The following is a 21,454-nucleotide window of genomic DNA, read 5'->3' as shown; positions in this document are numbered from 1 at the left end:
ATATTGAATTTCTTTGTAATCATGTTTGCTTCACCCAAGAAAACATTTCAGGTGCGGGGTGCGAGGTCGGTTGGGACCCTTTTCTATCAACACCAAATAACCTTCCATTACTGACAGACTGCTTGAACAGAAATGAAACTAATTTGAGCCCTGAACAGATACAAGTGTCTGCTAACAATTTATCAAGTTTTTTAGAGCCCAACCCAAATGTGAAAGGCACAGTTTTGTTAAGTGTACAAGCAATGCATTTTCCCTAAATTCTGCCTCCCCGGGGCGGTTGGGACACGTTGTTCTGGGCGTTTAAATTGAAAAAATAGCAGTCTAAATTTCATTAATTCATTATCCGTAACCGCTTATCCTATTTGGGGGTTGCAGGGGGGCTGGCGCTGATCCCAGATGACATTGGGCGAAGGCGTGGTACACCCTGGACAGATCGCCAGACTATCACAGGGCTGACACATAGAGACAGACAACCATTCACACCTACGGGCAATTTAGAGTCAACAATTAACCTACATGTCTTTGGACTGTGGGAGGAAACTGGAGAACCCGGAGAATACCCACGCAAACACGGGGAGAACATGCAAACTCCACACAGAAGGGCCCCAAGCTGGGTTTGAACCTACGACTCTCTTGCTGTGAGGCGGCAGGCTAACTACTGCACCACTTATATATTATTATATATTTACAATGTCACTTGTTCACACATTTCTTCGAGAAAAAGAATCATTTGTAAAATTATTATATTTTCATAAATTACTGAGATATGGAATTTGGCAAAAAAGTGTTTCTGACTGGAAGGACATCTTGTTTTTGTCTGCTTTCTGTTTTTGTAACGAGGTACGAACTATAATCAATACCTTCCCAACCGCCCCCAGGTAACTGTCCCAACCATGCCAGGGAGAGCAGACAATTTGGACTCCTGTGCTAGTTTCCAACAGAACTTCAGACTAACACTTGCATCAACTGAAAGGCCAGAAAATAAGCTTTCCAACAATATGTTTTTTTGTATGTGGCATAACTAAAAACAGTATGTGGAAGAAAAATAACAAAAGCCAAATATTTGTGTATAAAATGTGAGGTTTGAGGTTGAAAGTGAAGAGGGTGTGTAGATGAGTATGAACATGGTGAATGGTATAGTTGCTTTCTAACTTGCTAAAAAGGCCCTGTCCCAACCGACCCTGCTTACATATGCTGTTATCCATGTAAAAGCAGTAAAACTCCTCAGGATATGAATGATATTTGAATATCTGAATGATTGGGATTTCAATGCTGCTGATGATACTTGTTGTGTCTTACCTACAGCATCTCAATATTGAGACCAAGAAGTGATGAATAAATGTCACACTTATAGATATATAATTCTGTTGTCCTATTTTCCCTCCACAGCCAGAGGTACTGTATGTGTAATCCTGATGTGGTGCAGCAGTTTCACAACCCAGACACCATCTTCATCCTGGCCTTCGCCGTGGTCCTCCTCAACACTGACATGTACTCGCCCAACATCAAACCCCAGCGCAAAATGGGCCTGGATGACTTCATACGCAACCTCAGAGGTTAGTGTGTCCAAATACATGTATGGGCATGTATATGAGAGAGAGAGAGAGAGAGTTTATATAGAGGCTGTGTGCATGTGTCATCTCAGGGAGTGTGAACTGACCCTGTGGACAGAGGTGGTATGATGACTTGCAGACATGGGAAGTGGTTTTATGAGCACCGGTTATATACTGCAGAGTAGCCACATGCACACACACACATGCACATTTCAAACTGCAAATCATGAGGAAATCCATCGGAGATATATGCCAGAACGATAAAGAGGACGAGAAAGAGAGCGGAGGGCAGGGAAAGTCAAAGTTTTACAACAAGCACTCTCTTATCAAGCTCACTATCAGTCTTTTGAGTGACAGCCTCTTGAAGTGAAGTAAATTACTCAAAGAGGCGGCGGGTGCTTGCTTTCGCTCGCTACCATCAAGAAACCCATCAGCTGTGCAGGAGGAGATTCCTGATATCCTTGACTCAGAGCTCTGCTCCAGAGACCGTGGCATTGACCTATTTAATTGAGGCTCACTTTAGATCTAACGATACGAGCTCGGGTTTCCAGAGGCAACTCATCACCGGAGGCTCTCAACGCGGCCTTCGTCCAGCGCTTGAACAGATACATGCATTTACTGCAAAGTTTGACTTTTATTTGTACCTTCAGTTAATGTGAAAAAACCCCCACCATAAAATACATTTCAATAGCTGAACAGTTTTCTCCTTGAGCTGAACAGCAGTGCCAGACTGTAGTGAGGGTGTCTGTGTGCTGCTCCACAGTGATAATGGATAAACCACCAGGACACAATGACGGCACACATACTGGGATAAAAGCACATTTTCTCATTTCCAGCTGCAAAACCTACAATGAAATACAACTAATTACATCTCGAACAAAAATAATGTGAGCCCACACAGTTTGGATCCCTGTTAACTAATCTTCCTGAGGATCCGCACAGTGAAATTATTTAATTCAAAATCAACATCTGTGAATAATAAAAGCATTCATAAAATTCCTGTTAATTAAATGTTAATTTGAACAGTTTTGGCTTCGCTGTGGAGTCACTGGGTCACATTATGTAGAAGCTATTGAAAAAAATGCCAGAATTTTCAAAATAGTTGTGCAAAATAAATGAATTACAAATAACTGTGCATCATGAGACCAATTTAGAAAAATTGTTTTAAAGATACTACAAGGAACTTTAATTTTGTGTTGATTCTGGCGGCCCCTGCCGCATTGTGTCGTAAAGATCTGCAGCTGCCAGACTCCCTTTAGAAAACCTCTCATTTTACCACAGCACATTCTGACAGTCTGCCCCGATCGGTCCTGGTTCTGGTTCTCCCATGCATCCCTTCCCTCCAATACGGCCTGGGCCTCCAGCAGATGGGTGTTGGCTCCCAGGAAGCGGGTGGTGAGCTCCAGCCGCAGATGGACCCTGCTTGCCTGCTGCAGCTTCTCTCCATTCGCTGATTCATGCAATGAAACTTCCCGCCGAAGTCGATGTACAGGTCGTGCTGGACCTCGTAAAAGATCCTCCTGACCACCACCTTGTCTTTGGCTGATCCCATCTGGATCAGGCGCGGCCAGCAGAGCAGCGAAGGTGAAGCTCTGCTCCTGGCCGAGGAGCCGCTGCTGCCGGGCGTAGATCTCTCCGCCTCCCGCCGGAAGCTCCAACTGCAGGTTGAAGGCGGCAGCGAAGCCGGATCTTGGTCTGTCCGTGGTTGGCTGGTCACTGCTGGAGTCTGAGCTGAAGGAGTTTCTGGTGAACCTGCGTTGAAGGCGGCAGCGAAGCCGGATCTTGGTCTGTCCGTGGTTGGATGGTCTCTGCTGGAGTCTGAGCTGAAGGAGTTTCTGGTGAACCTGCGTGCCGTAAATCGTGTCGCAGGGAATCGGACACAATGACAGGCTTTCATAAATAACTAAATAGAAATAGCCAATATTCTCGCTGATGGTCTCGTTTGCTTACGCAGGTCATATAGAATATTAAATTGAGTCTGTTTCATAACCCGTTAAAAGTTCCTTTTAGTAACTTTAATCATATGTTTCCCTAATATGGGCAAGTCAGTATGAAGGTATTGAAAAAAACATTTGTCTTGTGTTATTTAAACAGTAATTTATTGATGGTTCCTAAATCAACCCCCAGCCATTAACTGCAAGGGTAGGGAGGTGAGCTAACCGTCCTCCTACTGCCGACTCTGGTGAAACTGAGTAAGAAGACGCTGCAAGATCAGGAGTGAACGTATGTCAAGTTTCCAACTTAAAACTAACATCAGAAAAACATTAGAGAAACATTAAAAAGTCAGCCAGAGATGGCGTTTTCAAACAACTAATAACTAGCTACAACTGATAAAATCGACAGTCGCTGTAAAAATACTACGAATTTCCATTGATAAATCTGTTGCTACTATCAACGTTGTAAACTGCATATATGTCATGCGAGAATGGAAAGCTTGACAGGTGTAACAACAGTTACTAAGGGGGGCGGGGCTTATAGACTACTTCTTACCTTAATAGTGACCACTCCTACTTTTTCTGGACCACTGTTCCCTCAGGTGTGGATGACGGAGCAGACATCCCCAGAGAGATGGTCGCAGGCATCTATGAAAGGATCCAACAAAGAGAACTCCGCTCCAACGAAGACCACGTCACCTACGTGAGCCGCGTGGAGCAGTCCATCCTGGGCCTGAAAACTGTGAGTGAGAGTAGAGTGCAAGTCTTTCCCTTATTTCTCATTTAAGTGAGCTGTCTGTACTTGTTTGTACTGTCTCCTTTTCTCGTGTCATGTATTATCTCACTGTCCTCTGTACTATCTGTCATCTCCGTCTCCGTAACCTCGCCTCCGTAGATCCTCGCCGTGCCCCACAGACGTCTGGTGTGCTGCTGTCGTCTGTTTGAGGTGCCTGACGCCAACAAGCCTCATAAACAGAAACTATCCCAACTCCAGAGAGAGGTCTTCCTCTTCAATGACCTGCTGCTGGTGAGGAAACCTCTATCCAGTGACTCACTACAATACTCTAAATATGCACCTGACACCACATTTTATTGCCAGTTCATACATCATCTTTATGATAATAATGAATAGCCAGCTATTTGTTAATTCAGCCGTGTTGTGTTGTGTCTCTGCTGCAGATCCTGAAGCTGTGTCCCAAGAAGAAAAGCTCGGCCTCATACACCTTCTGTAAAGCTATGGGTCTTCTGGGAATGCAGTTTCACCTCTTCAGCAATGAATGTGAGATGCTTTTACTCTCTGCTGCAGTTCATCCTCAGTAGTTTCACCCTAGTGCTGGAAAGAAATGCTGAGCTAACTGTCAGAGCCATCAACAGCATTGTTCACAACCCATAATTTGAATGAATTGCCAAGGGGATCACCAACAAAATTAACACGCTGTTGTCAACTTGAAGTTTCAGGAAAGTTGCTTTCTTACACAAAGAAAAATGACTGAATCATTATTTGAGCTGTCATCTGTGGTAAAATACTATTTTAATGAAACCGAACCTGCAATGGAGACCACATTTTAGTCTTGTTTACGGCATCTTTATATACACGTTGGGTAGCTGCATGAACAGGAATGCTCTTTTTCACTTCCCTGTCCAGGATTATGCTTTTGGTCATCAAGACTGTATTCAGGCACAGTGGTGGATTGAGCTAAATGCTAAGCGTGCTAGCATGCTCACAATAACAACGCTAAGGTTACGTGGTGATGTTTATGTTAACCATGTTTAGCATGTTAGCGTGCTAACATTTGGTAATAAGCAGTGGGTAACCTCTGGGTCTCTGAAGTGAAGCCAATGCAGAAGTGCCTTAAACTTGCATTCTTTCTAACAGCCAGCAGGGGGCGACTCCTCTGGTTGCAAAAAGAAGTCTGATTGTATAGAAGTCTATGAGGAAATGACTCTACTTCTCACTTGATTTATTACCTCAGTAAACATTGTAAACATGAGTTTATGGTCTCAATCACTAGTTTCAAGTCTTCTTCAATACAGCATGATGTTCATTTAGTAAATTATGGCCCCATTTAGAGTCAAATAGACCATAAAGCAGGGTATGCTTTAGGGCGTTGCTACCTTGTGATTGACAGATCACGGCGTTGTCCGGTCTGTGTTTTTGTCTTAGAACTTTAACCCTTTCACAGTGTGTTTTCAGTTCATGAAAGTTAATTATAAACCTTTTGGTCGCCTAAAAATGTCATATATATATATGATATTCAGTGTTCGGTTGTACTTAGCTCCACCCTCTTGTGTTATTTCTGGTTGCAAAAAAAACAAGATGGTGACGGGCAAAATGCCAAACTTGAGGCTTCAAAGCAGTAGTCCACAAAACAATAGGTGACGTCACGGTGACTACGTCTACTTATACTAAACACTCTGTGGTAATAAGTCTACAGCTGACGCTGATGTGAATGTCAGCAGTTTTGCAGATATTTGGTCAGAAATCAAAGTATTGGATACATGAAACATTTTGACCTCATGATGGAGCTACATGAAAGGTCAGGGGATCACCAAAGATATTTCAATTCATGATGTGGGGAGTATGAACGTCTGTACTAAATTTCAACAGACATTCACCGAGTCACGACTTTGTTTGCATGAAAAGAAAAATAGAAAACTACTGATCTTCACTATGTATGAGCTTCCTAATATTTCTGCCACCCCCTCAGTTGCAATCTTCAAGAAGCCATTGCTGCCAACAGAAACACATTCGGTCATTAACCTCAAAGCAGTTTTTGGAAGTATTCTTAGCCAGCAACATTTTGTGAAGTAGAAACTCAAGTAAAAACCTGCAACACTGAAGTGAAAAATCCTGCATCCTTTTTTTAGAATCAAAGTTGTGGTGAAGGCGCTTTCTTTTCCTTTTTGACATGCTGTCGGGGTTTCTCATCAGACTACGCCCATGGCATCACCATGCTGAGCCCGTTTACCTCAGAGAAGAAGCAGCTGGTGAGTTTCTGCTCCCCGAGCGGAGACGAGCTCAGGAAGTTTGCAGAGGAGCTCCGAGAGGCTATCACAGAGGTCAACGAGATGGAGCAGATACACATCCAGTGTAAGCGAAGCACACACATTAAACATGTGCAAACAAAGACACACTGTGATTGTAAATGGCTGATTGCAATCTGTTTTTTTGTGGTGTAGGGGAACTGGAGAGGCAACAAGGCATCCAGCCACACGGCATACACACCAATGGCGGGCAAGTGGACATACACACAGGACACGGCTCTCCCTCAGGTGCTGGTTTTGCTCATGCAGCAAAAATGCACAACACCGCATACATTACTCATAACAATGCATACATTATTCAAGGCAATGTAGAAAATAGGACTACTTCATGGAAGATGGGTGCATGAAAAAGCCCACCACACTGAAAAAGGAGTGGCTGATGATCAGAGGGTTGAAAGTTTATGCAATTCTCACATTTTTATTATTAAAGGGTTAGTTACAGCAAGTAACTTTCCCTAAAACCACAAATTGTAGTTTTTGCATTTCTCTTTGTGCACAGGTTAAAGGTTAAATGTTTTTGTATGGATTAAACCAACAAGATACAGCATGTTAATCAGTGAGTTTTAGAAGTGCTGATTTTGCTACCTTTGGACAGAGCCAGGCTAGCTGTTTCCAATCTTTATGCTAAGCTAAGCTGCTGCCTTCAGCTACATATTTACCAGACAGAGATGAGAGAGGTTTTGATCTTCTCATATCACTCCACCCAAAAAAGCAAATAAGTGCATTTCCCAAACTATTCCTTTAAACAAACCTGATACAGACTGTCAGCTTAAGATGTTTATTCCACTTCAGACAGAACCAGGCAAGCTATTTCCCCTTCCTCCAGTCTTTATGCTAAGCTAAGCTCCATGAGAGCGGTGTCAATCTTATCATCTCACTCTCAGAAATAAAGCAAATAAGCGTATTCCCAAAATGCCGAACTGTTCCTTTAAACAAATGGCAGTTCCCTGTGTGAACAGTTTTTAAAGGGAACATATCATGCTCATTTTTCAGGTTCATACTTGTATTTTGGGTTTCTATTAGAACATGTTTACATGCTTTAATGTTCAAAAAACACTATATTTTTTCTCATACTGTCTGTCTGAATATACCTGTATAGAGTGCTGCAGGGATGACATATTTGTGTAGACCAGCCTGGAAGTTAGCATCGCCCTGTTTCCCTCGACAAAAAGACAATGGGATTTATCATATTGGGTGTTGGATTATTAAAAAAATTAAGCTCTGTGGCAAACATTTTGTTCCGTAAAAAAATCGCCACAAATGAAAAACACTTTTATGATTTTTGAAGCGTGAATGCAATCGGCAGAAGTAAGTACGTATACACAACGAGGCTGTAAAGGTGGACGAGTGGACGTGATGACGTTTAGTAGTCTCTTTTAGCCACTTGTTATTAACCGTCTTTTTTAAGACACGCAAAAGCTTCAAAATTCACGAGTTGTTTATATCATAGAATAAAACGTTTAAATCTCTTACGTTTGTGTTAACCACAGACCTTATTTCAGGCATCCAACTAAAAACCCATTAAAAAAAACAACATTGACTTTCAGACGAGGGACCAGTGCTAAAATGCTAGCTCATTTTCAGGATTTAGGACTCATTTCTGTAGCACTCTATTGACCCTCTGTCTCTTTAAGACCCCTCCTGAAAAAGCCTAGTCTTCTCTGATTGGCTTTCGGAAAAAATATATACCTTTGCAAAAGCCATGAGCGGCGATAGATGGGGGGCCATATATTCTATTGAGCCTGCATGTGACATAGGAAGGGGAGCAAAATCTGAATAACTTGTTGATTTGCATATTTTCTGATCTAGGCAGCCCACAAAAAACTGACTGGGTTGTCTTATTTCAGTTTGTAGGCACTCAAGATACCCAAATGTATGTGCACAAGCACTGAAAAAGTTTTCCGATATGTCCCCTTTAACATTATGTATATGAATCTGCCCGTTGACTTACAAAAAGACCCGTTTCTCCCCACAGGCCAACAGGATCCATACGATAAAACCGGCAACAACAACACAGTAGAGGTAAGTGCAAACGCCACTCTTGCCTCCGTCAGGTAAGTGCCTGCGTCCCCTGCTCTGTGGGTGTGGTTTGTATGTGAGTGTGTGAGTGTGAGTGTGTGTGTGTGTGTGTGCGGTTAGATAGGGACTGCGCCTCATCCTGAAAAGAAAGTTTGCTTTATGCTTTGCTTTAAAAGAGCTCCGCCTGAGGCCCATCACCACTATGCAGCCAAAGACACAAAGGCCGCTGAGAGCAGTGTGCTGTAGTGGCGCTGCAAGCAAACGGTCTCTTTCTGTGCCTCATGAGTGGATCAGCAGCCACTCTGCTTGCTATATAGCATCCCTTCTTTCATCATCTGTTGCTTGCCAGCCCTTACTGTATAAGCCTTTGCAAGCCACCATAAGCCTGGCTGGCTCCTAGAATACCATCTACAAAGCCAGATAAGCTTGATACTGTTATCAGTCTGTCGAGTGTGTGTGGGTGGGTGTGTGTCTGTAAAACCAGCCCTTACTTTAACGAAGCATAGTCATAGAAGCGGTTGTCCAGTTTTCTCTCTGTTTTTATTCCTTTGCACATTCTTTCCTCTCTCTCTTTCCTGCCTCTCAGTCAGTCCTTTAGAGTTGTAAATAAGTGTGTTAGGGAGACACCACGCCCTCGGTGTCACCTCTCTCCTCTCCTGACACTCCCTTTAACTTTTAGTTTCTCATGCTGCCACTCATTAATTGCACACACATATAAAATCCAAAACGTTCCCGCCATAAATCTCTGACCAAAATCTCTTCTTATCCCGCTACCCTTTTCTCTTTCTGGGCTGGTGTGTGTAAAATCATGATTGAGAGAAAGTGTAAATCATGCAAAAACATGATTGAGAGAAAAAGAGAGTGTATTTCGCATGCGCTCGCTCTGCATAATACCTACCTGCATGCCTGCATGCCCATGTGCGTAACACACCAGAGGGCTGCGTAGAGGCTGCGTTCAGGCTGGTAACTCCTCATGCGTTCTCTGACTGTTCCTAAACTAGGTGTCAATTCACAACAGGCTGCAGACCTATCAACTGAGCCAGCCCAGCATTGAGTCCGCGCCTCTGGCCCTGGCTGCGCCGCCCACCCTGCTCAGCCCCATCCAGGCTGGAGAGCTTCGCCCAGAAACACTCATCCAATGCCAGCAGATCGTCAAAGTCATCGTCGTGGACCAGAGCGGGCGAGGGCGGATGGAGGCCTTCCTCAGCCAAGGCCCGGCCACCCATCAGCTCATCCAGTCGGCCATGTCCACGCCCGTACGCGTCAGAGAGGGGGACGGCCCACAGCCTCCTTTGCCGCCTCCGCCTCCACCTTACAACCACCCCCACCAGTTCTGTCCCCCTGACTCACCCAGGCCCCTCCACCACACCATGCCTCTCACCCGCAGGCGTAACTCCAGCGGCTCCCGCAGCATCGTCTGAGTCGTCGGCTACTCTGCGAACCCTGGGGGCCAGACATGAGCCTCACATTCACACACAGCAACAGACACATGCTGGAGCACTGGTCGACTCACTTTGAATGGTGAGATTAAAGCATTGCTAAAAAAAAAATAGAGTTTGGAATACACTGTACGAGTCGAATAAAAGGACAAAGGAAAAGGAAACCAACAAGAATCTATTCATTGTCTTGACTGAGTTTTAATGCCATTTCTGAAAGACAACTTTTCTTCTTTCTTTTGTCTCCAACATGTCACCCGGTAGCTGATGGTGTTGTCCGACTAGATTTCACACTCTTTAAGAGATCTTGTGACTTTGCATTTTTAAATGTCACCTGTCCAACAAATGTGTCTGTGAGCTTTAACTGTGAAACCGAAAGGGCGACGTCAGAGAAGCAAACTCTGGCAGCCCTGAAAGGACAAGGGAGCGCTTTAAATACGAAGGACAAAACTCTGTTTTGTTTTGTTCTCCTTCAGGATATTGATGTTAAGTTCACAACTCTTTGTTTGGTTCTCAGTGTTATTAGATACCGCACTGAGTGAATAATCATTTCAGCAGAGCTAATCTAGCTTCTCCTCACCGCAATCTTTTTTATTTCTCATCTCTGCATAATGTGAAGAAACGAGTATCAGCTTATTTGTTTCCTTCATTTTCTAGGGAACAGATAATGTGTGAGAGAAAGGCGGCCAAGAAAAAGGTAAAAGGCTCTGGCTGGCATCACCACCCTGCCATGTGCAGTAAGAAAGGATGTTGCTACTTACTACACTAACCTAAAAACACATCCTGACGACAATCATATTTTTCTGTCCTTCATTGTTGTGTGTTTTGCTAAACTTGTGTGAGCAGGTATCTTCACCGTAGCGTGCGGCTGCCCTGATTCTATGGCTTTTTGCTCTCACAGAGCTCAGGAAAGGATTTGCTGCACTGTAACATGTAATATCGGAGTTATACTGAGAGCAGCGTGCTTGTTTACGGTGTGTTGAGTCTGCTTACTCTTGAGCAGCAGGGAGTAGTAAATAATCCAAAAACAAGGCTAAAACAGCCAGATGAAGCTTTTCTCCTGTACATTTACTCCTAATGGGTTACCTAGTGTGAATATTGTTGTTTCCTTTGGATTGAGGCAATACCTGTGCCCGGAAAACTCTTAAAAATTAATATAAATTGCTCCACACAGGGTAGTCCAAGGTCACCTCACGAAAACATCACTCCCCTCTCACAAATTATATTTTTCCTCGCACACTGAAAATGTTATATAAGCAGAGATGCATTCCTATACTGAATGTTAATCAGGGGGAAAACTGAAGATGTCCATGGGATAGTTATTGATTTCATCATCGGGTCGTCTGTCCAGTGTCGATGGTTCGAGCTTGAGCCAGCAGATCGCAAATCATCCAACTGAGACACACCGAACACGTCTTGTACCTTTTGCACCACAGAATATATTGGATATATTGTAAATAGATAATATAGATTTATTCTGAAAAAGTGATTGGTTTGCCCAGTGTGTGTATCTACGTATGTATTTGTACAGAGAAGAATCTAGTTTAAAAAAAAAGGTTGTTATAGTTATTATAGCTATTATTATTATTATTATTATTATTATTATTATTCACATTTAATATCAGGGGGTGTCCTAAATCCTACTGCTACGAGAGACAGGAAACAGGCAGCTTTTATAGAACACACTCCAGTTACCATGGTAACACACACAGATATTAATACAGATCTACATTCATCATGAAATTATACCGTGTCATATTATTATAGGATTATTAAGAGATGGCTGTGTCACCTGGTTAAGGTGGGTAAAGGGCTATGCTGTATTGGTGAATATGTGCAGTAAATCACAGGTCATGCAAAAACACACACACATACACGCACACACTGACGTACGCAAACATGCACATAGCTGCCAAAGCAACAGCAACTCCAGCTTAGATTCATTTTAGAAACGGCTTGGTTTCTCAAGTCAGCAACCCCACTTTGTTTACTGTAAACTCGGACTGACTTGTACTATACAGCATGATATTTTATTTTTTTTTCATTTACAGTACAACGGGGGGAGTTTATTAATATGTTTGTATCATTATTGTCAGGGCATGTTGGGTTGATTGATGTCATTTTCTCCCCTCTCTCTACTTCCTCCCTCCTTTCTGCCCGACCCCTTACCTCCGTGGTTGTCATGGAGACGCACCAATCTGCATCCTCACTGTGGAGCACTGTCATTAATCTTTGCGCCCTCACAATATTTCTAAAAAGGGAGATTTCTTAAAGATCAACATGTTTACTAATGGAATATTTCTAATTTTTTCTGTTCAAAGAGAATGAAAGAATAAAGTAGTTTTTACTCTGGGTCCTGAACCGTCTGTCTGTGAATCGTGTCGACAGTGTCTGCATCTGTAGCACTCCCGACCTCTCTAATGAATCGATGTGCTCCAGGTGTGCGAGGACGACGGTGGAATGAAGGAGCTTATGGGAAATCAGCCTGCACAGGTGTTCCTGTGTCCTCCCAGCACAGCGGGTCTGAACTCATTCATTAACGGATGAGAAAGCAATATTGAATCTGACTTGTACTTGTGGAATGTCAAGTCATGTTGTAGTGAGTCTGCAGGTGTGTGTGTGTGTGCATGATTTGAGTGCATAATTTCCGATGGGTGCTGAGTCTGTACTCTAAACTCTAAGATGAGCAAGTTGGTCATTTGTAATTTCATATGTCAATGACAAAACGGCTATATTTGGTGCAAAAGAAGGACATTTCTCAAGTGTTTTAGTGTTAAACCTGCAGTAGGCAGAATGTTTTTGGCATCATTGGGCAAAAAATCCAAATAACCTTTCAGCATATTGTAATTAAAGTGTTCTGAGAGATAACTAGACTTCTGCACCTCCTCATGACTCTGTTTTCAGATTTTAAAAAATCTAGCCCGTGACGGGAGACTTTGGCCAATCACAGGTCATTTCAGAGAGAGAGCGTTCCTATTGGCTGTTCATTCAACGGAAGCAGCTGTCAATCACTTGCGAACTCCGATCAAACTAGAAAGCGTTGATCAAATATAAATCTTTATTCTGTTACTGTAATGCCTATTTCTCACCTCAAATGTTGTCAGAAACATCTTGTAGTGTACTGTTTAGCTGGAAAATGAGAAAGTTTGCTCCTGCTGGTGGGCGGTGCTTGGTATTTCCTCAACTGATCTCAACATGGCAGCCAGGTCACAAACTTTCTCATTTTACAGCTAAACAGTACACTACAAGATGATTCTGAAAACATTTGAGGTGAGAAATAGGCATTACAGTAACAGAATATTGATTCATATTTGATCAGCGTTGCCTAGTTTGACCGTTTGATCGGAGTTCGAGAGTGATTGACAGCTGCTCAGAGACGGCAGACTCCAGCTCGGCTCTGATTGGTTGTTTTTCTCCGGTCTGTGAAATCTTGAAGATGTCATTAGGAGCGCGGGGGGCAACGGAGAACACAAGAAGACACCGGAGAACACCAGAGGACACCGGAGAACACCCTAACACCCATTTTTTTCAGATTACCTGTCTCATGCACTACTGTCAGGATATAAGGACCGTTTTATAAAAACAACTTTTTTGAATCATATTTGCTCCATGTCTACTCACTGCTGCTTCAAGTGTCAAGGCCAGAAAAAATACAAGTTGCTTTTATTTTTCAAAATCACTCTTGAGAAAGGATAAACAAAACGAAAATGCTGTGAACACTTTGACATAGTCAGAATAACTGAGACTGAAACAAAAACACCATTTGGCTGAATAAATTATCTTACAAAAACATAGATCATATCAACATAATACAATACTTAGAATATGCAGTGAAATCATTTTGTGCAAAGTCCCTGCAGGCTTACAGATGTGACAAAGCTCTCAGTCAGCTCACCTGACCTGAAATTCTTTGTCCCCGTCTCCCTTTTGTTTCTCTCACTCTCTTTGAAAACAAGCGAACAAGAGGTTCATTAAAGGGAGGATTGTGCTGAGAAGTGGGTTGAAGTGGAGCAACAAAGTCTTAGTCGACTGACAGATCGCTCAGTTCAAACAGTGCTTCCTCTTTTCTCCTCCTCCTCCCTCTAACCTTGAGTGGTGGAGGCGGTCCAGTCCAGAGTCTGTGCAGAGGTCGCCTCCCAACAGGAGTCAAAGGTGTCCCCCAGTCAGTCTTTACATAGTGGTCTCTTCCCATTCCAGCTCAACATCACCTGAAGACCAGTACAAAATGTGTGGAGTGAGCACTGTGCTGTGGCGAGTGTGTGTTTATTTGAGTGTATATATTTTGCTGCTTACCTTCCATGGCATCCAGGGAGTCCATCTTCTCCAGAGCAGAATAGCTGACAAACCAGATGGATTGGCTGTTGCCTTTGTTGTTTAGAAGTTCCAGCGTGCTTTGGTGCAGGAAGATGTACTGGGCCTGACACACACACACACACACACATTGACAGATACTGAGCAGATGTCCACATTAATTCATCTGGTGTAGAATTAAGTCGAGGTGTCTGCCTGGTGGCTGACCATTTAATCACAACAACCCTGACTTAAGTCCAGCTGCAGACATGTTAGTGCTCTACTGTCTCCTGTCTGATAAAGGCAAAAAACAAATAATAAAAAATGTTCTCTTTACAAAATAGTGGAAAAAGCCCACAGGTTCAGAGCTGATTTACAGATTTATTTCCAACCTGCTTAAACAGAAGACAGACAAGACTCAAACCTAGACTAAGAAGTGACATTGAAAATCTCTTATTGCTGCAGCTGCCACAGCCATGGATGCACTACAGTAAGAGAACTGGATACCATGTTTCAAGATAGCTTCCCATTCATTCAAATAAAAGTTGCTCACTGGGCGCATGTGCTGAAAAAGTGTTTTCAGGCTCCCCCTCAGGCTTTTTTTCGCCCCACAGAGCATGATCATTAGTGTGCTTCTCTGGCTAAGGGGACAGATACGGAGTTACTCTTTCGTTGCGACCGTGATGGTTAATGAAAGATGACCTTCATCTTTGAAGAATTTTGGTTTGGTTTCTATCTGCATCTATTTGTTAACCTAAATGAACTGAAACCAACGAGGTCAGTGCACGGCTGTCGACTCAAGAAGAGGACCTGAGCAGACCTGACCGAGCTGGTCCAACCACACAGTTGAGTGAGTGACACTGCGAGGAATGAGTGGAGCTATGGCGGAAAGTTAGTCCAGTTCACTGTGGTTCAGATATATAAATATTGTGTTAGCAACCAAGGCATTTATCAAATGTATGGCCTATTAGTAGCTGGTATAGCCATAACACTTAACGCTAAATAAATCCTCTCGACCTAACAACAAATTATTTTATTAGTGTTACCGTAAAACTTAATTACAATCATCATATACATACATGAAATTTGATCTCTGCATTTAACCCATCCTTAGGAGCAGCGGGCTGCTGTAAAGCGCCCGGGGAGCAACTTGGGATTCAGTGTCTCCCTCAAGGACACTTTGACATGCAGACAGGAGGAGCTGGAGATTGAATCGCCAACTTTGTGGTTAAAGGACAACCTACCTGTGCCGTGACATACTGTGCCTACTAAAGCTGAATTTAAAGCAAATGTATGTGTTTGTAAAATCTGCCCTTTGATTTCATAGTTTTACCCAATATTGATTCAGTCATAGAAAGTTTATTGCTGAGATCTGGTGGATGTGGAGACAATTTTTAAGTTAAATACGGCAACAGGAGCAGTCAGACTATTGGACAGGTTTTAATACATCTCTAAATCAATTCAGCTGTCTAAGAAATGGTAAAAACAAAACTGAACACAGCCGAAATGCTCATTACAATTGTCATTCATTATCATTTTATCAGAAAAAACAATGTAAGGTATAGTAGGAAACTGGAAGTACCTCTGTGAGATCTGACACACATTACAATAACTTTAATATTTGCCTTTGTTTTCACTTTGACAGTGAAAGTTTTAGATATTATAGTTAAAATGTGGGCTTGTTTAAAACTGTCTGCAACGGCTCCAATATCTCAGCAATGACATTTGTGAGGTTATAAAATAACCGATCTGAATGATGGCCTCTTAAAGCTCTTGTTCGTATGTGACTGGACTACCATGCTGATTCTGTAGCTGGCTGTCTGGCACACTGAACGCTGCTGTCTCAAAGAATCAAGCAGCTCTTGTAGCACCAGATGCTGCAGGCTCATACTTCACAGCCAAAAGAAATGTACAGAGCATCTAGAAATAATAAAACCAGAATACTGAGGAGGAGCACAGGCACTAGGCAGAGGGTCCCTGCAGACGCTGAGACACACACCATTCCTCCGAAAGTAATGACTGAATAGGGTAATTTTAGGATAGATTCCTGCTGTTTCAAGAGGGGGAATCCTGCTCAGCATATGCCTTTAATCCACTGCCAGATCCTTCCCTTTGTCAAAATAAGAATTTACCAAATGCTTCCTCATGGGATGGGATCACAGCAGGACATGAAGTTAAAAAATAAGTAGGACAACTACACTGCCATTTGAGAGTCTTTGATGATTCTTAAGTGCACTGGAACAACTTAACAACAACTTACTGTATAATACCCCTTTTTTTGTATTTTGTTTATTCTCTCTGGGTTGCGAAATTCAACCACAGGAATAAAACACACTACTGCATTTGATATGAACTCACCAGATTCTGTACCATACACATCCTCTCGCTGCGGAGTTCAGCCACCAGGCCGTAAATATCCACAAAGTCGTGATCTCTGACGTGCTGAATGAGGTGGTCGAGAGCGATAAACACACCTGTTCTTCCCACACCAGCACTGAGGAACGATGAGAGATTTGTTGATGAAACTCCATTTAGTCACCAAAAACAGAGTAAAGCAGTTAGTGCACTTTACTTTAAAGGAACTCGCTGTAATTTCTGCAATGTCAGTAAACTACCACTGACATGCCACAGTTCAGTACCTGCAGTGGACCACTATGGTGGTGTTTTCGTGCCTGTGGGCTCGGACAGCTTTGACAAACTTAATGAGAGTGCTGCAGGACTCTGGGACTCCGTGCTCAGGCCACGATGTGTAGTTGAAGTGGCGAACCAGAATGTAGTGCCCGTTCTGCACAGAGGAATTCATACAAGAAAAAGACAAGTTAAAGGAACAGTGTGTATGATCTGGCGGTATCTGGCGGTGAGGTTGCAGATTGCCACCAACTGAGTACCCCTCCGCTTACTCCTCCCTTTCCAAAGCTGCGGTAACATGAGCAGCCGAGTGCAAACCGTAGTAACGCCGTTATCCTCACTCAGAGGCCATCCTGACCATAATAACACTACTTTAGGAGCAATGGAAGTCAGACGGTACCACAGTTTTGAACTCAAAAAGTGTGTCGGAGAACTACGGTGGCCTTCAGGTAACGTAAAAATGTGAAAGGCTCTCTGTAGAACCAGAGTTTGGTTTGTCCATTCTGGGCTACTGTAGAAACATGTCGGACTCCGTGAAGAGGACCCGCCCCCTATGTAGATATGAAAGGCTCATTCTAAGCTAAAGAAAACAACGATTCTAAGTTTCAGGTGATTTTACACTGATGAAAACATAGTTATGAATATTACATTACATTTCTGCTAATAGACTCCCCGAAATGTTACATGCTGTTCCTTTAAAGGAATATAAATTTAGATAAAATTTACACAGCTAAAGGTGTTGCCAGAGGTGGAACAAATAACTCACTACACAATGGTTCTTAAAGGAATAGTTCGACATTTTGGGAAATACTCTCACACAATAGGAGTGGTATCAATCTTCTCTTCTAACTCTCGATAAGATAAGACACACACACACACACACGTCACCAAATCACCAAAATGTTGAACTCTTCCTTCAAGTGGTTTGCTTGTAAAACATCTGGTTCATCATTCAGTTAGATGGGAATGTGGCAAATAACAAAGCGGTTACTGTCTTTCTGGTGTTTCACAGTTTACAGTATGCACAAGTATAGTATATATGTGTTGTGTGTGAGTGAGGGGTTGTTAGCTTAGGTTACCTTTTCTACTTTTAGGGTCCTGACAGTCCAGTCAGGCAGAACTTCCTCCGACACTTTTGAGATGAGAATGTCACTAAACACTGACATGGGCTTATTGTCCTCTGGCCAGTACTTGTGACACCGAATCTGAAATGTCACACACACATACACACACACACACATCAGATCTTCGCAGCAGATCTAACCCTCCTGGTGACAGAGTTGTAAAGGAGCCCAAAAATGAGCCCCGCCTGGCCTCTGAAAGCTATTTCATAACAGTGGCAAATCTCTCATGACGCACTCTGCCCTTCTCGTAACACTGCGTGAGCATGGCGATGGTGCGGGTTCCCGTTTCCCAGATCATCCTCCAAAAGTCAGCCACTGTGCCAGGCAGAGGACCCTGAGTGGCGATGAACTCATTGGGACAAAGGTAGCCCTAGAGAGCAGAAATAGAGAGACTTACATGTGCAAGGTCAAAACTCACTCCAGCAATATACAGACCTACTAAAATTATAAATCACTCTTCACTCATAAATGAATGAGCTTGAAGAGGTTGTTATCTCTCTATCTGGCAGAGTTGGAAAGTGAAAGGGAAATATCTAGAACGAACTGCTCTAATGCGTAACTACTTTCATAACCTGATTATGACTCAAGTGGACGCGACCCTCCGGGTTAACCACCGGGCTTTTAGCAGCTGATAGCTGGTACTCACTGAGACAAAGCTGGCGTTGATGTAGTCAGAGCCCGCAGTGCCCGGTTCTGACAGCAGCTTCACTCGGTTGTTATTGTCTAGACACAGTTTAGTGAGAAGAGGGTGGTGGAAACATGTGAAATGCAGCTGAAAATCCATATGCAGTTAATGTTTGAGCTAACACACATCATTTTTTTTATACTGTAAGTATCATAATTCTAGAAAGCTCATTTTCAGCCTGACCACTTACAAGGTTTGATGTTGGGGAAGCGGTTTTTGGATTTGTTCCAGGGCAGGTCAGCGTCTATGGTGGCCAGGTCCTGCAGCAATTTAGGAAGCTCCTGGAGAGAGATAATATGTAAAACATTAGTATTCACATGAGCACACACACCAGGACATGTATTTTTAAAAATATTTTTTTTTTTGGATTAAAGTGAAAGATCAAAGTAAAATTTCTCTTTTACACCTACTTCAAAGTTATTTATTACATTTCTTTTTACTTTAAAAATACTACTAAAATTAAGAGAGCACCAATGTTTATGTTGGTTGAAAATAACCTGTTGTGGTCTTAGATGGCAGCAGTGCAGAGACAGAGGTGTACATGCACCTACTGACATGTGTTTTTTATGACTATATATCATTGCTCATGAATATTAATAAATAATGCAATATGTATAATTTAGAATTGGGTAGTTTTAGGTCACTACTTGTAGCCATTTAAAACAGTTTTTATCTCCAAGTGCTTATTTAATGAGATGTTATATGTCTTTTTTGCATTTGGAGAGGTGCAAAAAACACCTGTCTTCCAACAGCAGACATTCCTTTAAACTCCATGTATTTTGTATTATTTCATCCCAATTCATACATGTCTACAGTCTTCCAAGTTTGATTAACACGTGTCCAGGTTGTAGACAAACACTTACACCAAACTCCTCTTGGAACTTGGCATTGTCATTGGCACACAGATCCTCTACGTGCTGCAGAAAAGACTTCTTGTTGACAGGCCTGGCAGCGAGGTAAGGAGAGAAAAGACTGAATGTGAAGAGCAGAGAGAGATGTACAAAAACTCTACAACAATATGCTATTTTCTGTAAGTTTATTCTAGGATTAAAAACATACTACTTAATACTGAGCCGTCTAGAACATGCTGATCTATGCTGCAACTATAGTGTGTATATTCACATTATTTATGCAGGATGACTTACTTGAGTGATTTCCTGTAGCTGAGCAGCCTGGACAAAAAATAGACAGCAAACATTAACCAAAAATAGACAAATCAACTAAATACTCACAACCCACACTGTGGTTATTTCTGTCCACGACAGCTGAACTGATCCTCATTGCAGAGAGTATGATGGCATTGTATGTTTAACCATCTCCAAACAGTAAACTTGAATGAAGCACATGGTTATTCCCCTGTGGCTGATATTTCTTTGCACTACTAAAGACTTGTGGCTACGCAGATCCTTAGCTATTGGTAAAAGCTAACCACTTATGCCTTCTAAGACCTCTAAGCCTTCCTAGCAATTTCAAGATAGTGAGTGTGTAAACAAATTAAAATGGTCTCATGCAGAGGAGTGTCGGCAGGCCAGTGATGGACGAAAAGGAGAAGGCTGATGTCAAGGATTCACTCAACTGTCGATCATCACCAACGGTTTAATAAACAGCACAGATGGATGGTTTTAATGGGTAGCATGACAACGAAACACTCATAGCGATGAATGAAAGGTGGAGTACGACATGCAAGCAAAGCAAACACAGCAAAATGTGGCACACACACACACACACACAGGTCCAAACCCAACTTACTGGATCACATAAATCTCTTTCCGCCTAAAGAAGAAGGAAGAATACCTGGTGAGAGAAAAACAAAGCCAAGGCGAGTCAATGCAAGTGTTTTCGTGTGCGTGCAAGGAAAGTTGCCATTCGTGAAGTAACAAGACAAAGTGTGATATTATAACATAGACTGGGCTTAGAAAGGTGGTGTTTATGCAGATCTCAGCTCCAACAAAGCAGAGACACTGTCCCACTGGACCACAACATGCAACTGTGAAAAACCTACAATCTTTGCTGTTAAAAGTGTTTGACATCTAAAATCAATGGACAGCAAAGTATCCTCAGGAACTGCCTCCTTTTTCAGAACTACTAAAGAGTCACTGCATATGACAAAATGTCATATTGGATGTTTAATAAAGTCAGGCAAATATTTGCTCAAGTAGGGCCGTTGTATTACTTTTACACATACGAGATAAGAAACAGTTATCTGCCAAGTGGGAGCACTTTTATTTATCCATCTTCTCTCATATAGGTTTTATGTTTAATGTTCCTGTTCATTCAACTCGTCTTGAAGACGAGCCACATTTTACACCTTCATGGACGCCTCTATGTCTGGTTTATTTTTATATTCAGTCATTACGTGGGTATTCTTTAGATGTTGGGGAAGGAAGGTGTTTAGAAAGCAGAGGTGGAAGAAGTACTCACATCTTTTACTGCAGTAAAAGTATGAATACAATAGTGTAAAAATACTTTGTCACATAAAAGTCTTGTATTTGAAACCTTAAGTAAAAGTATAAAAGTATTATCATCTAAATGTAGTTATCAACTTCATCTAAATGAAGTATTTGTTATGCAGAATGTCTCCTCTCACAGTGTTATATTATTATCGAATATTATTCGTTTTTTATCACTAATGAATACATGAGTATTTTGTAGTACTACATCGTGAATCATAAGTACATCATATATTTTCTTTTATGTAAAACGTAACTAAAGTTGTTAAATAAATGTAGTGCAGTAAAAA

At 42.2% G+C, this 21,454-nt stretch overlaps 2 protein-coding genes and 1 pseudogene across 12 annotated transcripts in view; 1 reads left to right on the top strand and 2 right to left on the bottom strand.

The window, feature by feature from the left end:
• Window positions 1-12,339, top strand: part of iqsec3b (IQ motif and Sec7 domain ArfGEF 3b) — a 38,326-nt gene extending 25,987 nt beyond the window's left edge. For 2 of the 5 annotated variants that reach the window (XM_074633081.1, XM_074633080.1), the window contains 8 exons: window positions 1,390-1,556; window positions 4,090-4,229; window positions 4,383-4,514; window positions 4,667-4,766; window positions 6,420-6,578; window positions 6,668-6,760; window positions 8,508-8,554; window positions 9,553-12,339. In XM_074633081.1, coding sequence (XP_074489182.1) covers window positions 1,390-1,556; window positions 4,090-4,229; window positions 4,383-4,514; window positions 4,667-4,766; window positions 6,420-6,578; window positions 6,668-6,760; window positions 8,508-8,554; window positions 9,553-9,972 — 1,258 coding nt within the window. In that variant the 3' untranslated portion in view covers window positions 9,973-12,339. The remainder of the gene's footprint in view (window positions 1-1,389; window positions 1,557-4,089; window positions 4,230-4,382; window positions 4,515-4,666; window positions 4,767-6,419; window positions 6,579-6,667; window positions 6,761-8,507; window positions 8,555-9,552) is intronic. The other 3 variants (XM_074633082.1, XM_074633084.1, XM_074633083.1) reach the window with 3 other exon arrangements.
• LOC141766856 (small ribosomal subunit protein bS1m-like) lies at window positions 1,567-3,512 on the bottom strand (annotated as a pseudogene).
• Window positions 12,340-13,635: 1,296 nt separating the features above from the next.
• ptprq (protein tyrosine phosphatase receptor type Q) overlaps window positions 13,636-21,454 on the bottom strand; it is a 50,425-nt gene continuing 42,606 nt past the window's right edge. For 6 of the 7 annotated variants that reach the window (XM_074633070.1, XM_074633072.1, XM_074633074.1 and 3 more), the window contains 11 exons: window positions 20,464-20,508; window positions 19,860-19,886; window positions 19,578-19,659; window positions 18,905-18,995; window positions 18,676-18,752; window positions 18,265-18,399; window positions 17,985-18,110; window positions 16,917-17,062; window positions 16,636-16,771; window positions 14,281-14,404; window positions 13,636-14,195 (listed from right to left, as the gene is read on the bottom strand). In XM_074633070.1, coding sequence (XP_074489171.1) covers window positions 14,158-14,195; window positions 14,281-14,404; window positions 16,636-16,771; window positions 16,917-17,062; window positions 17,985-18,110; window positions 18,265-18,399; window positions 18,676-18,752; window positions 18,905-18,995; window positions 19,578-19,659; window positions 19,860-19,886; window positions 20,464-20,508 — 1,027 coding nt within the window. In that variant the 3' untranslated portion in view covers window positions 13,636-14,157. The remainder of the gene's footprint in view (window positions 14,196-14,280; window positions 14,405-16,635; window positions 16,772-16,916; window positions 17,063-17,984; window positions 18,111-18,264; window positions 18,400-18,675; window positions 18,753-18,904; window positions 18,996-19,577; window positions 19,660-19,859; window positions 19,887-20,463; window positions 20,509-21,454) is intronic. The other variant, XM_074633073.1, reaches the window with a different exon arrangement.

The sequence above is a fragment of the Sebastes fasciatus genome, chromosome 4, assembly GCF_043250625.1.
Source record: "Sebastes fasciatus isolate fSebFas1 chromosome 4, fSebFas1.pri, whole genome shotgun sequence".
NCBI lineage: Eukaryota > Metazoa > Chordata > Actinopteri > Perciformes > Sebastidae > Sebastes > Sebastes fasciatus.
Note: the sequence above shows the minus strand (reverse complement) of the source record. Positions and strands in the feature narration are given on the sequence as shown.